The sequence below is a fragment of the Acipenser ruthenus genome, chromosome 1 (assembly GCF_902713425.1).
Source record: "Acipenser ruthenus chromosome 1, fAciRut3.2 maternal haplotype, whole genome shotgun sequence".
Lineage (NCBI taxonomy): Eukaryota > Metazoa > Chordata > Actinopteri > Acipenseriformes > Acipenseridae > Acipenser > Acipenser ruthenus.
Window position 1 is genome coordinate 8,489,020 of NC_081189.1, and position 22,382 is coordinate 8,511,401.

The window sequence follows — 22,382 nt, forward strand, 5'->3', positions numbered from 1 at the left end:
GTCTTTTATACTTGTGACTATCTCTGAATTAACACTAAATGAATCCATTTCGGAGATGGTCACATTCTACACAAGTTTTGTGGGATGGGGCTCCCCATCCATGCTGCCAAACAATAACATTTAAATCATACAATACATTTCTCCCATGATAAAAAACACATTCCCTTTTAAATAATAATAAACACAATTAATTAAAATCAGCAGGGCTCTGCCCTGCCCCCTTTCATTATGTGCAAGGCTTTTCAGCCCTGCCTCACTAACTACGTGCAGGGCTCTCTCCTGCCTTGCTACAGTGCACTATTTATCACATCAGTTAACTGTTATTTTCTCCAAATGAAACATCACAAGCTCTGCGTTCATGGAGCCTATTAATTAAGTTTGATTTTGGTAAATATTTTAAAGGTCTCCCCAGGGGTAAGTTAGTTTATTTGTCCTGTCTTATTGTAATGCCTATACAGGTTATTCCATAAGCCAGGCATTCAATGAGTGAAGTGTTTTTAAGCAAAGAGAAACAAATTCAGATTGTGTTGATGGTGCAGAGAGTCACTGATTTAACAAAGAACATCCTAATCATCAAAATATAAGGCATTCTAGACAACGTCATATGGGACTCCCTGTATATTTACATGCAGTGTAATTGCATAGCCTAACAGTTTTAACTAGAATAAGCAGTATTTCAGAGATGCAGTGGAAACGCAAAATAATCAGACAAATACTGTGTGTTTAAATAACTCTAAAATAGTTTAATTGGGTACAATTGTGTAAAATCCCCAGTCAAATTAAATACAATAAAAATGATAGTCACAGTTTACACATGGCTTAAAGAAAGCCACATTATTTTAAAGTACAAGTTATTCTGACAGTTTAGATGGAATACTTCCATCACTGCCAAAAGAAAACATTGGGCTACTGAAACTAATTTGTGTTTATTGAATAATCTGTCAAAGCAATTTATAAGGCACAGTTCTGGGTCTGTATAAGCTGATAAAATATAGCAGAAGGGGAGAGCTACAGAAGTACTAAATACTGAGGCTTCAGGTTGAGATTGCAAAAGATTTTACATTAGAGCTTAAAGTATGAGTCTGAACAGCTCGGGCTATATGCCTTTTTGTAATGAATGCACCTGTGCTGGCAGTACCTTATCCAGTGCACAGGTACCAGCTCACTTCCACCTGTGCTGGCATTACCTTATCCAATGTACAGGTACCAGCTCATCTCCACCTGTGCTGGCATCACCTTATCCAATGCACAGGTACCAGCTCACTTCCACCTGTGCTGGCATCACCTTATCCAATGCACAGGTACCAGCTCATCTCCACCTGTGCTGGCATTACCTTATCCAATGCACAGGTACCAGCTCACTTCCACCTGTGCTGGCATTACCTTATCCAATGCACAGGTACCAGCTCACTTCCACCTGTGCTGGCATCACCTTATCCAATGCACAGGTACCAGCTCGTCTCCACCTGTGCTGGCATCACCTTATCCAATGCACAGGTACCAGCTCACTTCCACCTGTGCTGGCATCACCTTATCCAATGCAAAGGTACCAGCTCATCTCCACCTGTGTTGGCATCACCTTATCCAATGCACAGGTACCAGCTCATCTCCACCTGTGCTGGCATTACCTTATCCAATGCACAGGTACCAGCTCATCTCCACCTGTGCTGACATTACCTTTTCCAATACACAGGTACCAGCTCACTTCCACCTGTGCTGGCATTACCTTATCCAATGCACAGGTACCAGCTCACTTCCACCTGTGCTGGCATCACCTTATCCAATGCACAGGTACCAGCTCACTTCCACCTGTGCTGGCATCACCTTATCCAATGCACAGGTACCAGCTCATCTCCACCTGTGCTGGCATTACCTTATCCAATGCACAGGTACCAGCTCACTTCCACCTGTGCTGACATTACCTTATCCAATGCACAGGTACCAGCTCACTTCCACCTGTGCTGGCATCACCTTATCCAATGCACAGGTACCAGCTCATCTCCACCTGTGCTGGCATTACCTTATCAAATGCACAGGTACCAGCTCACTTCCACCTGTGCTGGCATCACCTTATCCAATGCACAGGTACCAGCTCACTTCCACCTGTGCTGGCATTACCTTATCCAATGCACAGGTACCAGCTCACTTCCACCTGTGCTGGCATTACCTTATCCAATACACAGGTACCAGCTCACTTCCACCTGTGCTGGCATCACCTTATCCAATGCACAGGTACCAGCTCATCTCCACCTGTGCTGGCATTACCCTATCCAATGCACAGGTACCAGCTCACTTCCACCTGTGCTGGCATCACCTTATCCAATGCACAGGTACCAGCTCACTTCCACCTGTGCTGGCATTACCTTATCCAATACACAGGTACCAGCTCACTTCCACCTGTGCTGGCATCACCTCATCCAATGCACAGGTACCAGCTCACTTCCACCTGTGCTGGCATCACCTTATCCAATGCAAAGGTACCAGCTCATCTCCACCTGTGTTGGCATCACCTTATCCAATGCACAGGTACCAGCTCATCTCCACCTGTGCTGACATTACCTTTTCCAATACACAGGTACCAGCTCACTTCCACCTGTGCTGGCATTACCTTATCCAATGCACAGGTACCAGCTCACTTCCACCTGTGCTGGCATCACCTTATCCAATGCACAGGTACCAGCTCACTTCCACCTGTGCTGGCATCACCTTATCCAATGCACAGGTACCAGCTCATCTCCACCTGTGCTGGCATTACCTTATCCAATGCACAGGTACCAGCTCACTTCCACCTGTGCTGACATTACCTTATCCAATGCACAGGTACCAGCTCACTTCCACCTGTGCTGGCATCACCTTATCCAATGCACAGGTACCAGCTCATCTCCACCTGTGCTGGCATTACCTTATCAAATGCACAGGTACCAGCTCACTTCCACCTGTGCTGGCATCACCTTATCCAATGCACAGGTACCAGCTCACTTCCACCTGTGCTGGCATTACCTTATCCAATGCACAGGTACCAGCTCACTTCCACCTGTGCTGGCATTACCTTATCCAATACACAGGTACCAGCTCACTTCCACCTGTGCTGGCATCACCTTATCCAATGCACAGGTACCAGCTCATCTCCACCTGTGCTGGCATTACCCTATCCAATGCACAGGTACCAGCTCACTTCCACCTGTGCTGGCATCACCTTATCCAATGCACAGGTACCAGCTCACTTCCACCTGTGCTGGCATTACCTTATCCAATACACAGGTACCAGTTCACTTCCACCTGTGCTGGCATCACCTCATCCAATGCACAGGTACCAGCTCACTTCCATCTGTGCTGACATTACCCTATCCAATGCACAGGTACCAGCTCACTTCCACCTGTGCTGGCATCACCTTATCCAATGCACAGGTACCAGCTCACTTCCACCTGTGCTGACATTAACCTATCCAATGCACAGGTACCAGCTCACTTCCACCTGTGCTGGCATCACCTTATCCAATGCACAGGTACCAGCTCATCTCCACCTGTGCTGGCATCACCTTATCCAATGCACAGGTACCAGCTCATCTCTACCTGTGCTGGCATCACCTTATCCAATGCACAGGTACCAGCTCATCTCTACCTGTGCTGGCATCACCTTATCCAATGCACAGGTACCAGCTCATTTATACAGAGCAGTGTATAGACAGGGGTCAAACAAGGACTGTCAGACTTGGTCTAAGAACATAAGAACATAAGAAAGTTTACAAAGGAGAGGAGGCCATTCAGCCCATCTTGCTCGTCTGGTTGTTAGTAGCTTATTGATCCCAGAATCTGATGTTCACTTAGTTCAATGTAATAATCAAGAACATGGTTTGAATAAAGGCCTGGGCTGGAAATGCTGGGGTTGCCTCTGCCTCCTGTCTCACACTTCATTTGACCACAGCCAGAGAAAGAGATATATATTCACTACACTTTAACCAATAGATGATTCTCAGTCTCAGTATTTCATACCATTTCCAATCAATTGTAAAAATGTGAATATAATGAAGGCTTTGATATTGGTTATGTACATTGTGCAACAAATGCCAGAGTCTCATGCTTTACAATGTTGCTATAGACATGTTTGTGCAGTGTAGGTGGTCCTGATTTATTAAAACTGTTTACCCCGCTGGTTTCAAATGATATCTTTATTTTTGTTTAATTACATGGGGGGGGAAATATCCCACTCTGAGCCCTGTGTTTCTCGGAATAATGTCAGGAGCCAAAACCGCAGTTCAATCGTAGAGGGTAGCAGAGAGGAGTTCGCTGCCCACCGCAGCAGTGAATCATCTCGGTGTCGTCTCCGCAGCGTCACTAGCTGTCAGTTGCTGCTGCAGTTTAAAGTGATGACCTCCGTTCTTCATTGTTAATACTATATTGGAGTATTAGATTTACTATAGATATTTTGGATGACGAGGTTCTGTCGTTTTTTTTTTATCTCCTATTAAGTGTTCACATATAGAGCATTTACCCACTGTTTGATCAAACACATTTTTTGATTAATGATGTATGCGCATTAAGTCTGCTCCTGACGCTGTTTGACAAAAGAGAAACGTTTTTTTTAATTGACAAAACAATAAAAACCAAATATCAATAATTACAACTAAAAATAATAAAAACATTTTTAAAAATATTTCAACAATGCAACTAAATATATATAAGAAAATATATTTAATGAAGTTATTTAAAATAATATATACGGAGACCATACATGCTTATTAAAAAGTTAAAATAAATAAATACATTTTACATGTATAATTTAATTCATGAAATGCTGCTGCCCTTTGTATAAATAAATAAGCCCACTATGAATAATAGAAACAATATTAAAAATACGAAAGAGAAACATTTTGAACATATCCCTCCCTACATGTGTCCAGGCTTTGGGCTATGGATTTCTAAAACATCGCTGAACCAAATAGACACTTATGTTGCAAAGACAACAATACAGCAAGCAATAGTCTTGCGATGTGCATTTAAACAAATTAATCATATTTCAAATGTAACGAAAACAGTAGCTATCACTGCACTATACCAAGCAACAGGTGCTGGTAGCGCTGTTGTGTCAGTCCGAACCAATTTTAATACAATGACCTGAATGTTTGCTTTTATATTTAAATAAACAAGGAAACATAATCTTTCTTCAAAGAAGTATCAGGTTCAGTAATACAAATATGTCTCAATGCCACCTTAACAATAAAACAATAATGTTGCCAAGGCTTTGTAAATACAAAAACGTACAGTGGAGAGCTCTATACAACTACAGCAGGGGGCAATTAAGTCTACATACGAAGCAAGCTTTATGCTACTTTACTATACTAGGCTACACCTGCTACGTTTTATAGATCAAAACAAGGCGATAGATTATGAAAACCTAATCGTAGCTCTGTTTGATGGGTTACTAAATAAAAGCCCCGTTTTTTTTTTTTAAAGACTGAGCATTACTGCGCGAAATGTTCCTGTCTTTGTTATTTTGTAAATTATTTTGTACTGGTCTCTACCCCCCCCCCCCCCCCCCCCCCCCCCACTACTGCTGAAAACTAGATTGTTCCATTAGTCGGGATTGCCCATTCTACTCCCAGGATACAATGAATTATTGATTGCATTCTACCCTACCCTTCACTACTCTCTCTCTCCATCTCTCTCTCTCTCGCTCTCTCCACCTCTCTCTCGCTCGCTCGCGCTCTCTCGCTCTCTCTCTTTCAACACCGCAGAGGCTGACTGCAACGTCCAAAAAAAAAAAAAAAAAAAAAAAAACCCCACTAGCTGCCATTTTACGCTGGGATACCATCTAAATTCTCCTCAAGACTTAAATAGCTGTTTTTTTGCTATGGGTATACGGTATTAGTACTGCTGACTGTATCTTCTCTCTGGCACAGGTAAGTGTGGATTTCAGTCTATCGTCTGCCTTGCCTACAATCTATTGCATGTCTCCTTTTTCAAGTTCTTCTGTTCAAAGACTTGTTACAAAGGGAGCACTGTAGACATAGAATTTATTTTGTGTGGTTTAAAAGTAGATAGCATCTTATGACGGGTCTTCCTCCATAGATTTGAGATTTAGTGCATGCAAGTCACGGTGAAGCGCATAGGAGAATTCATCTGCATAAATGCCTTACACTTTCAGAGCGACAAAGCTACATGACTACATGTGCTCATTCATAACTTTGGGTGCAATTTGTTATCGCACGTATTCTCCGAATGGTTTTAGTTTAGTTTCAGATTGATAGTAAATCGGAAATGTGGTTGGTGGAAAGTTAACTTAGTGGAACTGTTAAAATACGCTACTTACGTTCGCCCTACTGTATGTGGGAAACCACAGATCGCCAAAAACGAAACCACGGTAGGCTAATGTAAGCTACAACGTAACCTTTAATGTCTTGAAAACCAGTCCCATTCATGTATACGCAGTGGTGTTAAACCAAGTTCCTACCGTATATGCAGTGCAGGTGTGTTACATGGGTCAGCCGTGTATATTTGTGAATGCGCTTAGCTTTGCAAGAGTTGCTGATTCTTGAATCAAGTGCTGCTATATGCTGCATGCACCTTTTTATATTATAATATAACCGCCAGCACTCGGGAAAAGTTATCCGGTTTAGTAAAGTGTTGCATGGGTAAGTGATTCGTTGTTCAAATAGCTTGCTCTTAGATATTATAAGAAACAGATGGATTACATGAGTTCAGATGTTTATCAGTTAACATAGGGATTTGTACTGTATCTGTAATGTGCAAAGCAAATCCATAGATTGTACCTGCATTCAATCGTGGAGTGTCTCTCGTTCCATTTGAAGTGCTTGGGGTGTATATTATTGTGTGAAATATCTAGCACAGTAGTTATCTCCAAGCGCATACAAATCGCTCTGCATTATGCGATATAATCTTTTTCTTTTTTTTTTACTTGTGTAAAGGGATTTGCTGCTGCGGGTACCGAGTCATCTCCGAAAGCACTCTATTGATTTCAACGAACAACGAAGGGCAGCAGAAATCTCATTACAAAAGCTAGCTTGCGTCAGAGTAGCCTATACCTTGTGATTGGTCATCCTTGGTTCATGGAAACGCTATTAGATCGATGACTTTGTGGTGAAGCCTTTGGTAAAGGATGCATATATGGTGCACGGAATGACATACAGTATGCTTGGTTGCACTGAAGTAGAAGACATTGTGCTCAGAGTTAAAGGATATATTATACGTTCAGTTATTTAGACATGTAGAATAACCGAATACACGGGCGCACTAAACTCAGTTCTACTTTTTGAATTAAACGCAGAATGTGTTTAATTCCAACATCAAGGTGCGAATGTTCATATCGACTTCAAGAAAGTCGTCTCAGCCTTTGTGAAGATTTCTTTAAGAACCTCGTAACAGTTCATTATATCATTCCTAATGTAATGACTTCAAATTTGGTTTGTCGCTGGTGGAACTAGTGAACGTTATCGGTGGATACATTATAGTCAATCAAGATAATCAACCGTGGCTGCTTTCCATTGATTCAAGTTGAGTTTTAGTTTATCATCGTCAAGCACGCAGGCGCGCAGCTTAGCTATTAATCAATAACCACACAATGATTCACCTCTTACTGTATATTTGTAAACTCGCTTTTTTATTTTTTATTAGAAACATGAATTTTCTCTCCTTAAATGTGAACTGTTGTTCAGGGTTCATCAAATGTTTTAAATTTAAATATGAAATATTTTTGTGGTTTCACAGTTGATTCAGTGGACATATTGCATTATGAATACAGTATATATTGCCAGTCTGCGCGTCACGGTGTGTTGTGTTCCATAATGGAATTTCACAGATAAGAGTTGTGCGTATTCTGCAGTATAGATTAGATTCATTCAAGCTTTGATGCATACAGTATAGTTGTTATACACACCAGTGACGCTAATGGAGCTTTTGTTCTTTTCTTAACAATAAAAAAATATCCTTTTGAAAGGAATACTGACGAATTGGATTAAATAAACAGCAAAACACATTGCTCAGTAGCACTGCCCCCTATCACGTCTCATTCTGCATCAAAACGTGTTCAATAGACCAGCAATTTACTGTGGTACCCATCACATCCTAATGCAGACTAAAAGCTAATGTAGCTTTTATCTTTTCAAGATTGTGAATTAGCAATCATCTGCCGTCAAGAAAAAAGTAATATAACATATCCTTTAATCTAAGACTAGCACATGTCAATTAGTGTATGTTAACGGGACTTACATTTAGAACACTTTAAGGCTTAATCTATTAAAACTGCTATGTTACTTTTGTCTTTTTGTCCCAAATATATTGCATATATAATGCACCACGGACGCAACCAAACTGTACAAAACAAGCATTTCTTCTGCTGTTTCCAAATACAATTTTACTATGAATTTCCCTAAAGACACCTTTTCAACATGTTCTTTCATTCTTGCAGTCGATATGTGTGTTACTACCAGCATCGCCTTTTATGCTCAATAAAGGTGTATGCCTATTGATTAAAATGTACCAAGACATGACTGTGTTATAACCCTGTAACTAAGCGTACATCAATAGTTGTAGTAATACCCATGCTTTATTATGACTTCATTACTAGGCAGTAACACACATTTAGCTTGTTAATATAAATGTAGGTATTGTTTATGTATTATTCAGCATTAATGTAATACTTAACTATGTAGTAATGGATTTGAAACCCCTAAGCTGTTACCTAATTTTGAATCATCTGAATGATTGTGTTGAGCCAACACTGGTAAGGCAGCCCTAGCAGTTAAACACCACATACACTGCTGAAAGAGATGTAAAGACATCTACTGTAGTGTAAGTTTGTCATTAACAATTGGTAAATCCACAATGCTAAATGTTGCTGAGGATTTCTCTGTCAGAATGCATGCATCACAGTGCAAACGCTTGGCTAAACAAATGTTCACCACACAGATTAACCCTGCTTGTTGCCCTGTGAGGAGGTTGCTATAGCTGCCACTCTAAGGACCACTCATGCCATAATTACACTTTTCTTAGTTCAAAATGAGCCCCCATGCAAACTGGAAGGGTTAGTGTGTTGGTGTAATAGTACATGTCGATTAGAACAGAGTGTTCATTGACATGCTGAGTCAGTTTTAAGTAAAGTTTGGTAGATATTAAACTTTTCTAGATTGTTGACTAATTGGCCAGTCATGTTTGGTAATGTGGTAAACATTAATCGTATGATACGAACCACTTAATATCTGAAGGGACTGCGTTTCTACTTCAATACCAGCGACTCACAGTTTACAAGTGTTCTTGTGGAATGGACCAGATTAATCAAGGCCTTTACACAAATATGCAATTTGTTAATGTATTTTTTTTATTTTTTACATTAAATAAATCAATAGAAAACAATTAACACACTGGTTTTATGACTAATTATGTAACATGAATGGTTTTATTTGATCAAATGTGGCACTAATTGCATATCGGTGTAAAGACTTTAATAAATTTGGCCAGAAACTGTATTGTAAAGAAAGTCTGTCCTTTGTATTGTTAACTAATGTGAGGATTGGAACTCAATACAAATAGCAAAAGTCATGTCAGGACAGCATTCTATGTGCTTAGCTGGTGAATGTGTTATACAGCAATGCAAGAGTCTATTTAATGAATGTATTAATATAGTGGATTGTGCTTTACCACGTTGATCAATATGAGCTGTTCCCATTTCATTACATGTATTAGTTTGTAATACTACAGCTCCTGTTAATACATTTAATAACGTTCAGTGTCAAAATCAAAAACACGGTAACCATTTATCAGTCAGAGTGAAGAGCTTTAAAACAAAAGAGCAACGGAGGGATGCACTGGCAGTGAGATGAGAGTGACAGTGTGTGTGTGTGTGTGTGTGTGTGTGTGTGTGTGTGTGTGTGTGTGTGTGTGAGGGAGGGAGGGATGTACTGGCAGTGAGATGAGAGTGACTGTGTGTGTGTGTGTGTGTGTGTGTGTGTGTGTGTGTGTGTGAGGGAGGGATGCACTGGCAGTGTGATGAGAGTGACAGTGTGTGTGTGTGTGTGCGCGCGTGTGCATGCGTGTGTGTGTGTGTGTGTGTGTGTGTGTGTGTGTGTGTGTGTCTGTGCGTGCATGTGCATGTGTGTGTGTGTGTGTGTGTATGTGAGGGAGGGATGCACTGGCAATGAGATGAGAGTGACAGTGTGTGTGCGTGTGTGCATGCGTGTGTGTGTGTGTGTGTGTGTGTGTGTGTGTGTGCGCGTGTGCATGCGTGTGTGTGTGTGTGTGTGTTAGGATGTATAATTTATGCATTGACAGGGGCGCAGTGGAGAGCCTTATCTTCAATGTGCAGGAGATGTTAATGGTAAGGCAGAGCTTCCCCCTGATTTACTGACAACAGGGACATGGCTTTAGTTACACAGTAAAATAAAGACTTACTATTATCCAGAATAATAACTGTGTGGAGGATTGAATCTGGTGGCTATGAAATGAGATAGCAACCGTTTAATTGAAAGGTCTGGCTATGCAAGTGAAGAGAGAGAGAGAGCAGGAATAATAGGGGGTCCTTTTTCTGTGTTACAAAAGTAGCGGAAAGAGATGTGCAAAAATGAGTGACTGAAAAGTGCAGATGACAAGATAAAACTGGATAGGGAATACAAAAGAGCAATCTCAGCAACATCATATCATTTAGCGATCTTTAAAACCTTCCAGTGTGAAAATGCAGTCTGTAATACAGTAACAAACTTACTGAAGCTTCAAATGACCTTCTTTCAAGATTAATTCGGTAAAGCAAGGCGAGTTCTCCTTACAGTTTAATACAGTGTGTATTATTATTTGTTTATTTAGCAGACGCCTTTATCCAAGACGACTTACAGAGACTAGGGTGTGTGAACTATGCATCAGCTGCAGAGTCACTTACAATTATGTCTCACCTGAAAGACGGAGCACAAGGAGGTTAAGTGACTTGCTCAGGGTCACACAATGAGTCAGTGGCTGAGGTGGGATTTGAACTGGAGACCTCCTGGTTACAAGCACTTTTCTTTATCCACTGGACCACACAGCCTCCTGTATGTGTGTGTGTGTGTGTGTATATATATATATATATATATATATATATATATATATATATATATATATATATATATATATTATATATATATATATATATATATATATATATATATATACCACCTGTGGTGTTGCAGTCAGAGAGGTTATCCTGAATAATCCTGTTTCACTTGATGTAATTACATATGCAGCACTCACCCATTTAGTGGTTGCAAAGTCTCCAGCTTGCATTCCAAGAAGGCTGTCAAGACATTGACTTTTCTAGGAATGAGTTTGACAACAATAGGACCCCCCCTCTCTCCTGGGTAAGTGCCCTGCATTAACTTTACCGACTGATGGCCTAAATCTCAGTGTGCTATTGGGTGAAGTGTGGTCTGCTATTGTGTCTGCTACTGTGTGTGTGTGTGTGTGTGTGTGTCGCACTGCAGCTTAAATACTGTCCATTCATATAGGGACTGTGTAAATTATCATTATCACTGCTGACTGCTCCACCCATGACTGTATTTAACACATAACCAAGTTGATTCACGTCAGGGAGGGCTGTGATATTTGTAATAGTGGGGCTTGCTTGCCCATAACCCAGTCTTAAGTTAAGTTAAGTATCAGTTATACAATTCAGTCATATACGTTTCCGGTGTAGAAATATATTAAGGTCAAAACACTTTGAAAGAATAATATCAGCCTGTTTTTTTTAAATGATTTATAGGTAACATACCCTGGTATTACCACTTACATTGTTTGTGTTTTTAAATAGACACACTGAAAAAAAGATGGCATAGACTTTACATAATACCTGTCTGTTTATAGTTGTCAAATTATGCAGCTAACTGGTGATACATTAGGAGTTAGACAAATAATATAATAACCCATATTATGCTATTACAACTTCTGTAAACCACGTACTACCCAGTCAGAGAGTAATAGGCCGGTTTGGATGTGTTACAGTAGTTATTAAGTCATCATTTTAAGAACTGGGTAAGTAATATATACAAGTCAAAAAAACAAGAATTGATTTCTGTAACCATCTGTCCACAGTTATTTATACAGAAAATTGCCCCTGCAGCTCATAAAACATTCAGAGTGTGTATCATCTCAGAAGATGGGTGATGTTTTGACATTTGAGGAGCAGCTAGGGGACAAAGAGTCACAACAGCAATACTTGATGAAATGAGACACTGAAGCCAGTCGAAGGGGTTCAGCAGTGAGCTGACTGCCAACTCCAAAGCATGGGATCACAACTGACAGGATAGTGGTTATCGTTTGTTCTGACCGCACCTTGTTTGCAAATTCAGTCACGGGCTAGGCGGGCTTAAAATGTGCTTTTAACCTTAACTTTCAAAATAACGCCATTAGTTTTTCTTCCTCAGAATTTAGTAGTAGGATATGGGTTATGTATGATAGACTATATGATAATCGCACTATATGATCTTTGTTATTTAGTGCTGCAGTCAGTGAAGCAGAACATCACCGTGAAACAGGGTTTGCAGCTAACAGTTAAAAAAGCACACAGGTTGACTCTCATAGCAGTTTATGCAGTATGTATGTAATATGTGTTGTTTTAAAGAAACTGGATTCCTTATAGAAGTTTACCATTCAATAGCCTGACACCTTGACACAGAGCTTCCTTCCAGTCAGTTATTTGGAGTATTGTAATGAATGACTCCTACTGGCCGAATAGGCACATTGTATGTGTGCATAAAAGACATGACTACAAACCCCACTGGGGGGGATTCCCCTTTAGTGACCAGGGTGAGCGGTTCAAATCCAGACCGCAGTGAATGTAATGTCACCCTGTGACCAGACTGCACGCTACTCTGACCTCATCGGATCTAGCAGGGTTCACCCTGATCACTTCTTAAGCTGAGGGAACACAAAGCCACTTTCTGGCTTGGAGCTTGGTTTCAGGAGACTCGGTTTCAGGCCACTGCATGGCACACAAAGGGAGACGTGGGGTTTGATACAGCAAAGTTGCCTCAAACTAGGTCTCCCGATCTCCTGGAACCAGGTTTCAAGCCTCTGTTCCTGAAAAAGTGTCTTTGTGTTCCCTTAGCTTTAGACCGGAGCCCTCCAAGTAACACCAGGTGCTGTGGGACGTGGTGTTGGGGACTCAGTTGTGTGTAGCTTGCCCTTGGCTAGAAGCCCATCAATGCTGCAGCATTGTGTTGAATTACGCTGTTCAGTTTATTTCAAGTAAGTGCTGCACTCAATTAAAAGCTGCCAGATAGTACCTGAATGTGTCACTGCATTGCACACAGGCCAGCCTGCAGGCACCCAGCCAGCCACAGGGGTCACTGGTGTGCAGTGAGCCACCCAACCTAACCCCTACCCCACTCAGGCAGCGCTTGGCCAATTATGGGCCTCTCCCTGGGAACTCCCATCCACAGTTGGCAGTGGCATAGCTTGGATTTGAACCAGCGATCTCCAAGCTATAGGGCATCCTGCCTTTGCCAGATGCACCACTCGGGAGCCCAAGGGTTCATGTCTGCATCGTGTTCATGTTAATGTGAATTGGTGAAAGATCATCTGTGTGACAAAGGGACACATTTTCACAAGTTACATGTCTTTTACAATACCGTTTTTTACACAAAGAAACAAGTTCTCATACCACACATGAAGTCCTTGCTAGCCTGTGGATTGAAGCTACTCAACAGGTTTATACTCAGAGAGGCTATGATTGGCTGTGCTTAACAAGCTTGTTAAGGAAACATTCCAAGCCAATCAAGTCCTCTGCCCTCAACAAATATGGCTTTGATGCCAAAAACACCATTTTACTTGTGGGCAGCAAGCTACCCCAAGTCTACCACGGTCCTAATACCTGCCTAGTATAGTTACAGATGTAGACTCCATTCCACATGCAGAGCTCCTGCTCTGTCACAATATGCAATAAAACAGTGAATGTAGAACAATATCACTTTTTTATTTGATTAACTTATCATCTATGTATGATGTCTTAAATCAACCAAAGTAAATACAGCTCAACATGTTATTACATTGATTTGTATGATTTCCAAAATGTTTTATTTATTTATTTATTTATTTATTTATTTTTTTAGGAAATTGATGCTAAAAAACCCCCACAAAACTCCCCACATGCAGCCCCCCCTACACACTATAAAGATTGTACAGTTGACTGCACATGATCCATTGTTGACCTGGGATTCATTGTTAGTAAATGGAAATATCATCATCAGATGCTGTTCCCTCGAGATGCCAAATGCCCTCAAAAGGGTACTTCTTCAATACAAGTCATCTTAATGTGTTCTCTAGTTGTTGAATACGAAATGCCTGAGAGGGCTGCTAATATGTGCACTTTATGTATAGCTTTGCCTTTAGAGCTTTTTCAGCGGGCATAATGAAAGATACATTGAAACTGAATATAAATGCAGTTCATGGAGGTGAGCTGTCTGAAATGTTGCAGTGATTGCCTTCACTTGGTGTATGTGGCATACTGTATAGGGTGCTCAACGATACAAGCACCAGAGAGCACACTGACTACCCATTAGTGACTTTCCAATGAGTAAATTAAATAAAATGCTTGTTCTGGGTGTTTATGGGATGCATGCTTCTCCTACACAGGACTATGTATTGGTGATTGCAGTGTCTAAGTGCAACCAGAGGTTAAATATACTTCTTAAGACGTTGTGAATAGTAGGCTTGTGTGACTCGTGTGTACATATTACCTGTGTGCTGTTACAAGAAAGAGGGCGTTTGCAAAGCTTGCTAACTTATACTTACTACATTCTGGTAATAAAGTTCTGCAACTGAAAAGACAATTTGTGTGTAATTGCTTAAACAACCGAATTTAACAGGGCAAAACAGATAGATTATGGAAGACATTTCCTAGGAGATACTACCCGTTAATTTAATATATTTTTTAATTGCCTTGTCTGCTTAAATTTCAGTTAGTGTGCTGCAATGTTTTGATTCAATTTGCCCGTTGGAAGAGATGGATCTTGTGGCCCCGAGTGGCTCATCCAGTTAAAGCGCTGCCATGTGGAGCGCAGGATGAGTCACACAGCTTGGACGGTGCCGGTTCACATCCGGGCTGCGCAAAGAGGCAGAGACACATTGGCTCTGACACTCCCGGGGTGGGGATGATAAACCGGCAGGGGCTTATTTTCCTCATCATGCAACAGCGAACCCTACTGGACAGACACCAAGCACATTCAGAGTGGATAAAAAGCAGGGCTGATCTCTGGTCTCTGGGATCGGTAGACTGCCCATCTCTGCTATGGACTGCTCAGCGTAAAAGCGATTGTGGCTTTAAGCTTGTGAGATCGGAGGATGCTCACATGCCCTCAGAACGTCTGTGCTGTGTGGGGACTCACTGCGGTGAGGAGAAAAAACATAATTGGACATTCCAAATTGGGGACAAATAAATAACAATAATAATTGTTCGCTCTAAATTTATTTAAAAAAAAAATTTAAAAAAAAAAGGTGGATCTCTGCTCTGCATGTTTTTGACCAGAGCTGGCTATCCATTCATGTAAATTAAATTACAACATTGTATATGAATTTTGATGGTGGTGAATTATTTCTGTTCTCATCACTAACCTGGGCTGCCGTCTTCTGTTCAATTTATATAATATATACTCTTTGCATTTCTGAAGAATTATTTGTACTATGTCAGTTATTGTGCAGATAGTGTCTTATAAAATGAATCAAATGTTTTTATTTGTTAACCATATTTGACTAAATTTACAGGGATTATAGTTTACATTGGTTATGATGGCATGGCCGCTGTTAAAAAAGCATGATTCTTTTAGACCAATTACAAGTGGCGAATATTAGCAACAAAAAAAAATGACATACTGGCATGTCTGTTAATATTCTCTACTATTAATTGGTCTGAAAGAATCATGTTTTTTTAACATGGGGGCCATTCAATATGCACATTAAATATGCTTCTCCCTGCATTAGGTAGTGTCTGACAGAGATAGAAAGCAGAGATGGCGCATGACACATCTCTAAGCAAACTACAATGCATTGTTGAGCAAGCCACTTCTTGGATGTACTGCATTCAATCATCATGTAGTGCAGACCGTGGAGCCAGGATGACAGACTCTTGAAGTCTTCAGTGTCATAGGGGCTTCGCGCACCTCATCGCAGAGACTAACTGGTATTTATTTGGAAAACAGCCGTGGGGTCTTTCTCGTAAAGCCCTTTCATTAGCGCAGACCATGAATCAGAGCTGCTTCTCTCTTTCCTGGCAGGCTGTAATGCTCTGCTTTTTCATCATGGGAGGTATCTACGTTTGCATCTACAAGACGCCCTTGCTCTGATGGGGACGGCAGGACTAGAGGCAGTCATTGTGTCCCAAGCACTTGGAGCCTTTGCTGCAGCTGGGCTTTAGGAAGAATCTCTTATGAAACTAAATGACATGTCACCCTATATTGTCGCTACTAACTATTCATAACTTCATTCAGGTCCTAGCTTTGCTTTTTTATGTTACAATATTTATTTGAACTACAACAATATCGTCATGATATTGTGACACTTAACGGACACTTAGCGCCACCTCTAGCTAATAATGTCTGTTGTGTGAGGCTATAGTAAAAGACTCACAATTTGATGCTCTCTCTGTAGTGTGTTGATTATACAGTATTTGACTGGATTAAGAGAATCTGCTTGGCCGTTGAGACTTTGGGAACTTAAACAACCACAACAAGTGTTTACCCTATACCCAATCTCAATCCATTGCATACAGAATTTCAAACATAAGCATTTTAATGAAATGTCCTTTCTTCTTACAGGCCTGTTACCACCGCTACTACTCCTGCTGGGGACAGACTTAAATGGTGATCCATTAGAGCCCCTTATCTGTTGTCATCCCACCAGTTCCTTATTACTTCTGCCATCGGCGAAGACAGAATGGACGATACGTACCGGGACAGGACATCGTTAGTTAGGGGGGCGAAAGACATCGCAAGGGAGGCCAAGCGGCAAGCTGTGAAGAAAGTGAACAAAGCCGTGGACCGGGCGCAGGACGAGTACACCCATCGCTCCTACAGCCGCTTCCAGGACGAGGAGGAAGAGGAAGAGGACTGCAATTACAAGCAGGGCGGCCAGTATGGAGAGCCGGCCAACGATGACGAGGGCTCCAGTGACGCCACGGAAGGCCACGATGAAGAAGACGAGATCTACGAGGGCGAGTACCAGGGCATCCCCAACACGGGCCAGGCCAAGGACAACCAGGTGAACCTGGGGCAGGCCGCGACGGGAAAGGACCGGCAGGAGCTGGAGTCGGAGCGCCAGGCTGACGAGGAGGAGTTGGCCCAGCAATACGAGCTCATCATCCAGGAGTGTGGGCACGGCCGCTTCCAGTGGCAGCTCTTCTTCGTTCTGGGCATGGCTCTCATGGCAGACGGGGTGGAGGTCTTCGTAGTGGGGTTTGTGCTCCCCAGTGCGGAGACAGACATGTGCGTCCCCAACTCCGGAGCGGGGTGGCTGGGTGAGTTACCGCTGTAATGACACTTGATTCAAGGGGAACTGTTTTAAATGTCTACTGGAGTTTTCTTTATATGTGTGGAAGGTGTTGACTTCGAGACTAGGCCCCTGATTATTGAGATGATTTGGATTCCTAGAAATCTACAGTCTGTAGACGCTGACCTTTTACCCGACCCCCTCCCCTTCACAGACGACAATATGCCCCCTCCATTGGGGAAACTGCCACATTGTGGGCTTTTTATTCAATTTTGCATGGTTGTTTATTTTGCACAGGACTTTGGGAAGTTCAGATATATGAAAGGCCTGAAAGTGCAATTGTCTAAGCAGCTGTACATTTCCACACTCCTTTCTTTTGATTCAGTTCTTTGGTTGTCATGACACAAAGGATTCCCCAGTAACAACAGTCAGCCAGACAAGTAAACCTTTTCCTCAGTTGGTCCCATCAAATGAGCAGAAATGTCTATGTCGTCTTGTTGTCAGGAATTAACCCTTTGCAGTCCATTTATTAAGTGTGTGTCAGGCACGTCAGGTCCAATTTATTTTCACACGCGCAGTTAATTTTAGACGCGCTGGTTAAAAGTATTTTTTTCCACAGTCAAACGGGTTTAAAAGGCCCTGCATATCAACAAAGCACTCACTAGGCATCTCCAGCCCCGCCCCACCCTTTCGTTCGCTATAGCTTTCACATATGCTAATAAATAAATAATAATAATAATAGTCGTACATACCTATCAATCATCTCCTGATCATTCGTTTTATCTCCTCAATAATGCGATCCAAGTCATTATTTTATTACTGTAACATCTCAAAAAAGCTCTGCAAATGCCCGTGATATTCTCTGTGCGCTGATTCAGTAACAGCCAGCTTGTTTCCTTATGGCCGCTGTTATCTGATGCCAGGGGCAAGTATGACTATTCATGAGATACGCCCTTTTTTTTTCGGCTTGTCTCGGCTCCTGTCGCTCCCACTCGGCCATTGAATGGTTTTCTCGGCTTTTTCCGGAGTAAAAACGTCAAGAAACCCGTTTTTTGCGTTTTTTTGATGATGTCAGACAGGGTCCGACATTGGACCGGATAGGAATAATTGCAATGTCGGACCAGTACCGACATAGTACTGCAAAGGGTTAATGCTACATCACAAGCTGAATTTACTGCTGCATTCAGCAGTAGAGACTGGATCTGCCAATGCTTGCTACTACTGTAGTAGTAGTAGTTTTACCTGCCCAGAGGTTAGACTGTAAAGTGTTTTATATTTAGCCACTACAACTTATAAACTCAACATTACTTCGTCAAAACAGCTTGTGATGCAACAGTTATCCCTGAAAACTGAAATGTCTTCAGCCCATTGTAGAACACAAACACTCTTTTAAAACTGACACGTACTTCAATTTAACTTCTTCATAAAACTGGGCCACAGTTTTTTTTTGTTGTTTTTTTAATTGAGACTGTAAACAGAGTATATTTTTCAAGAGGTATCTTTCTCATTTCATTTGCAAGGGAAGGTGTTTAGGCCTTCTGTTGTGGGAGATTATTCAAATGTCAGTAAACTGCATGTCTACATTACCTGATTCCAGTTTTCCTTTAAAGTCATCTCCCTAGAAGACATCCTTCCAATTATTTATTATGCAACCACCCTCTATTATGTGACTTATTATATTAAACTATTCATCCATTTAGCATTTCCAGTCTTGCTCCACGTAATTTCAAACACACTTTCGTGCCTCCCTCAGGACGATCAGATATTGAGAGCTACCCCTTGTAATGAAATCCTCCCCACAGCCTACGGCCAGTAGGTTTGATTTGAATCAAATACAAAGGATTGAACAGCGGTGTTAGCTTTAAATATTGGCACACAGTGTGAAGAGATTATTGGTACTTTTGTATGCTGTACTTTTTTGGGGGTATTGTGTTGAAAGTATAGAAGCCCCCAAATGGTCACTGGCCCATGCTTGGGTGTAGGTAATTTCTGGTCTCCAGCAGAGACGCCAGTTTGTCCTCAGGACCCACAAAGCAGCAGCACCTCCACTGCAGCATCTGCCCATTCTGCAGATTGACTCTGGATGGTGTCGTGCATCTCTAGAGCGGTCTATGTGTTATAGGCTACTGTGTTGTTTTAGAGGTCACTTGTTCCATTAGGAGCACTAAACCTCTCTGTGCTGATTTAAAATGGGCCAAGGCCAGCCTTCCTTGAAAGCACAATTGATTATTTTTCTCTGTGCTCTTTATCGACGGGCAGGAGTCTTAAAACATTGCTTAGCAAGTCACTCAGCTCAAAGTAAGTAGACAGCTTCATACATGTGTGCAGAAATATTATTCAAAAGCTCAGAGACAAGATAAAACATTCAGACTACAAAATGGATGGTGCATGTATTAAAGCACATAGCAGCATATCATATCCCATTATGGCTTTCAAGCAATTACATTTATGAACCTGCTGTGGGGGATATTAAATGTGCTCTGAGTTTTCCCTATACATCTATGTATGTAGATAAAGGGAGGAAAGGTAAAGGATATCTTTATTGTGCATCTTCCATTATTTCCTTTTTAATGTTAGTCTGTTTTTTTGTATATTAATTGGTTGGAAGTGCGGTTGTATTTTTTCGCGGTTATCACAGATTTCACAATTTCTGGGTCCTGCGAAAATTCCCATTTCTCAAGGAATAGTGTAAATATAAAATTTTTTTATCACTTAAATAAATACAGCAAACATTTGCCTTATTGATGCACTTCCTGTTACACTGCATATAGGAACCTGGCAGCCATTTTAGTTTGCTTCCAGTAAATGATTGAGCACACTGCATAGAGCGGCACAATTTCTTTAAAATATCTTCAAGGAAAAAGACACCCGTTGCATCAAAGATATTTCTGCTAAAGGTCGCTCTGTCCAATACAAAAAAAATGACATTTAATGTGTCTGTGGTTATTATTTTAACATTTATTTATGTTTTTATTTTGTTTGATAATTCACTGATGGTGAAAATAGAATGTCTTTAAAAGGTAGACATAAACACTAAATATTTCACAATTTAACATTTACTGTTTCTCAGGTAAAGCATTTAAATATTTAGGAACATTTTTATCATAACTCTAGAGAAAATGATCAATTTTGAACATGACAACGCAGTTTTTTTCTGTTTTAATAAATATTATGTAATCGTGCAATGTCTTGAAATACACTGTTGTTTTTTTTTTACTTATAAGGGAGACCTGGTGTGAACCAGTATTAAGAACTTGCAGACAGACGGCTCACCACACACCAGCATGCTAAACTGTACTCATTCAGTTTATAGATTAGTGGTGGTGGGAGAAAGGCTGGAAACTGTTGCTGGAAGGTAACAGTGCGTTATCACTGCTGCACATGCCCATTAAGACTGATTTGAAAGGTCACTTCATCCTTTTGAAAAAGCAATCTTAATTGTTTACCTCCCATTGTGACATTCTGTTGAGCATCAGACAGCGCAGTGAAGGCGCAGCTGACTGTTTGATGGCTTATTCTAGTGTTACAGGCAGGGCCACAATAAAGAGATGGGATTTTAAAAGACTTAATAAAATAGGTTTTTCTTTTTAGCACCAGGTCATTTTCCTGTCTGAGTATTATCATTGCTGAAATGAGATATTTTCTTTTTTCGTCTGATGCTGAGAAGTTAATTCATGCTTTTGTTTAGTCTGCTTGACTATTGCAATGCTTTATTTGCTTAGCTTCTGGTCTTGCCTGCTCACGTTTGCAGCTTGTACAGAATGCAGCTGCCAGGGTTCTTTCAGCAACGAAACAGGCTCGTATAACTCCGGACATATAAAGCGCTAAATGGCTTGGCACCGGATTCTGTCCCTATATAAACCACTGAGCATTTAAAGGTCAACTAACGCTGGCCTTTTGTGTCTCCCAAAGGTAAAATGTAAAAGGAAAGGAGAAAGTGCATGGGTTTATGATGCCCCCGAGTGTGGATCTCAATGCCATTTTCTATTAGAGATGCTGCTTTGGTCAATATTTCTAAGTCAAGATTAAAGACTTACTTTTATAGTTTAGCCTTTTTAACCTGATTTACAAATCTAATTGTTTTGATCTACTGTATTTTATTTGGTTATTTTTGTAATTTTGTGTTTTATCTTTCATTCTTATTAATTTTCTGCTTTCTTCAGTTGCTTTATTTTACATTGTAGTAGTATTATTATTAGTAGTAGTATTAGTATTAGTAGTAGTAGTATTAGTAGTAGTATTTTATAATTGTTCTACTTCTTGATATTTCATACTTCTTTCTGTTTGAACCCACATGTAAAGCACTCTGAGATACTGTGGTATGAAAGGTGCTATATAAATAAAATACATTGAAATGGAAATTGAATTATCTTGCATACTATTACAGTATGTATTCCATCAGATTATATTTTTGTGTATGCGTGTGTTTAATACATTTGTTAATTCAGTGTTCATGAAAGGTGAGACACAATAACTACCATCAGGCATGGTCCTGGTAGATGCCACAAAACCTTCTTAAACTGAGGCCACCAATTTGACATACTGGACTGAATCGTCTTATCCTTTTATGGCATGGATTATTGTCCAGTGGGGACTATTTGGGGCCACCAAACCCAAGCCTTCAAAAGTGAAAGCAACGAGAAGCTAGTCTGTTGTAAGTGTCATCTTTATTTTGATGTTTTATAAACTGGTCGTAGTTTTTCTTTGGCTAGTAGCCTCGTACCTCAATTCATACCTTGCATTTTATTGTTTATTTCTTAGCAGACGCCCTTATCCAGGGCGACTTACAATTGTTACAAGATATCACATTATACATTATTTCACATTATATTTTACATACAATTACCCATTTTTACAGTTGGGTTTTTACTGAAGCAATCTAGGTAAAGTACCTTGCTCAAGGGTACAACAGCAGTGTCCCCCAC

The 22,382-nt window shown here is 40.8% G+C and overlaps 1 protein-coding gene across 2 annotated transcripts in view; it reads left to right on the plus strand.

Annotated features, from left to right (window-relative positions):
* LOC117403502 (synaptic vesicle glycoprotein 2C) overlaps positions 1-22,382 on the plus strand; it is a 96,861-nt gene that overhangs the window by 30,712 nt on the left and 43,767 nt on the right. Inside the window, exons 1-2 of one of the 2 annotated variants that reach the window (XM_058992795.1) lie at positions 5,667-5,900; positions 16,788-17,485. In XM_058992795.1, the coding sequence (XP_058848778.1) occupies positions 16,906-17,485 (580 nt within the window). In that variant the 5' untranslated portion in view covers positions 5,667-5,900; positions 16,788-16,905. Of the gene's footprint in view, positions 1-5,666; positions 5,901-16,787; positions 17,486-22,382 lie in introns of those variants that run through there. The other variant, XM_058992839.1, reaches the window with a different exon arrangement.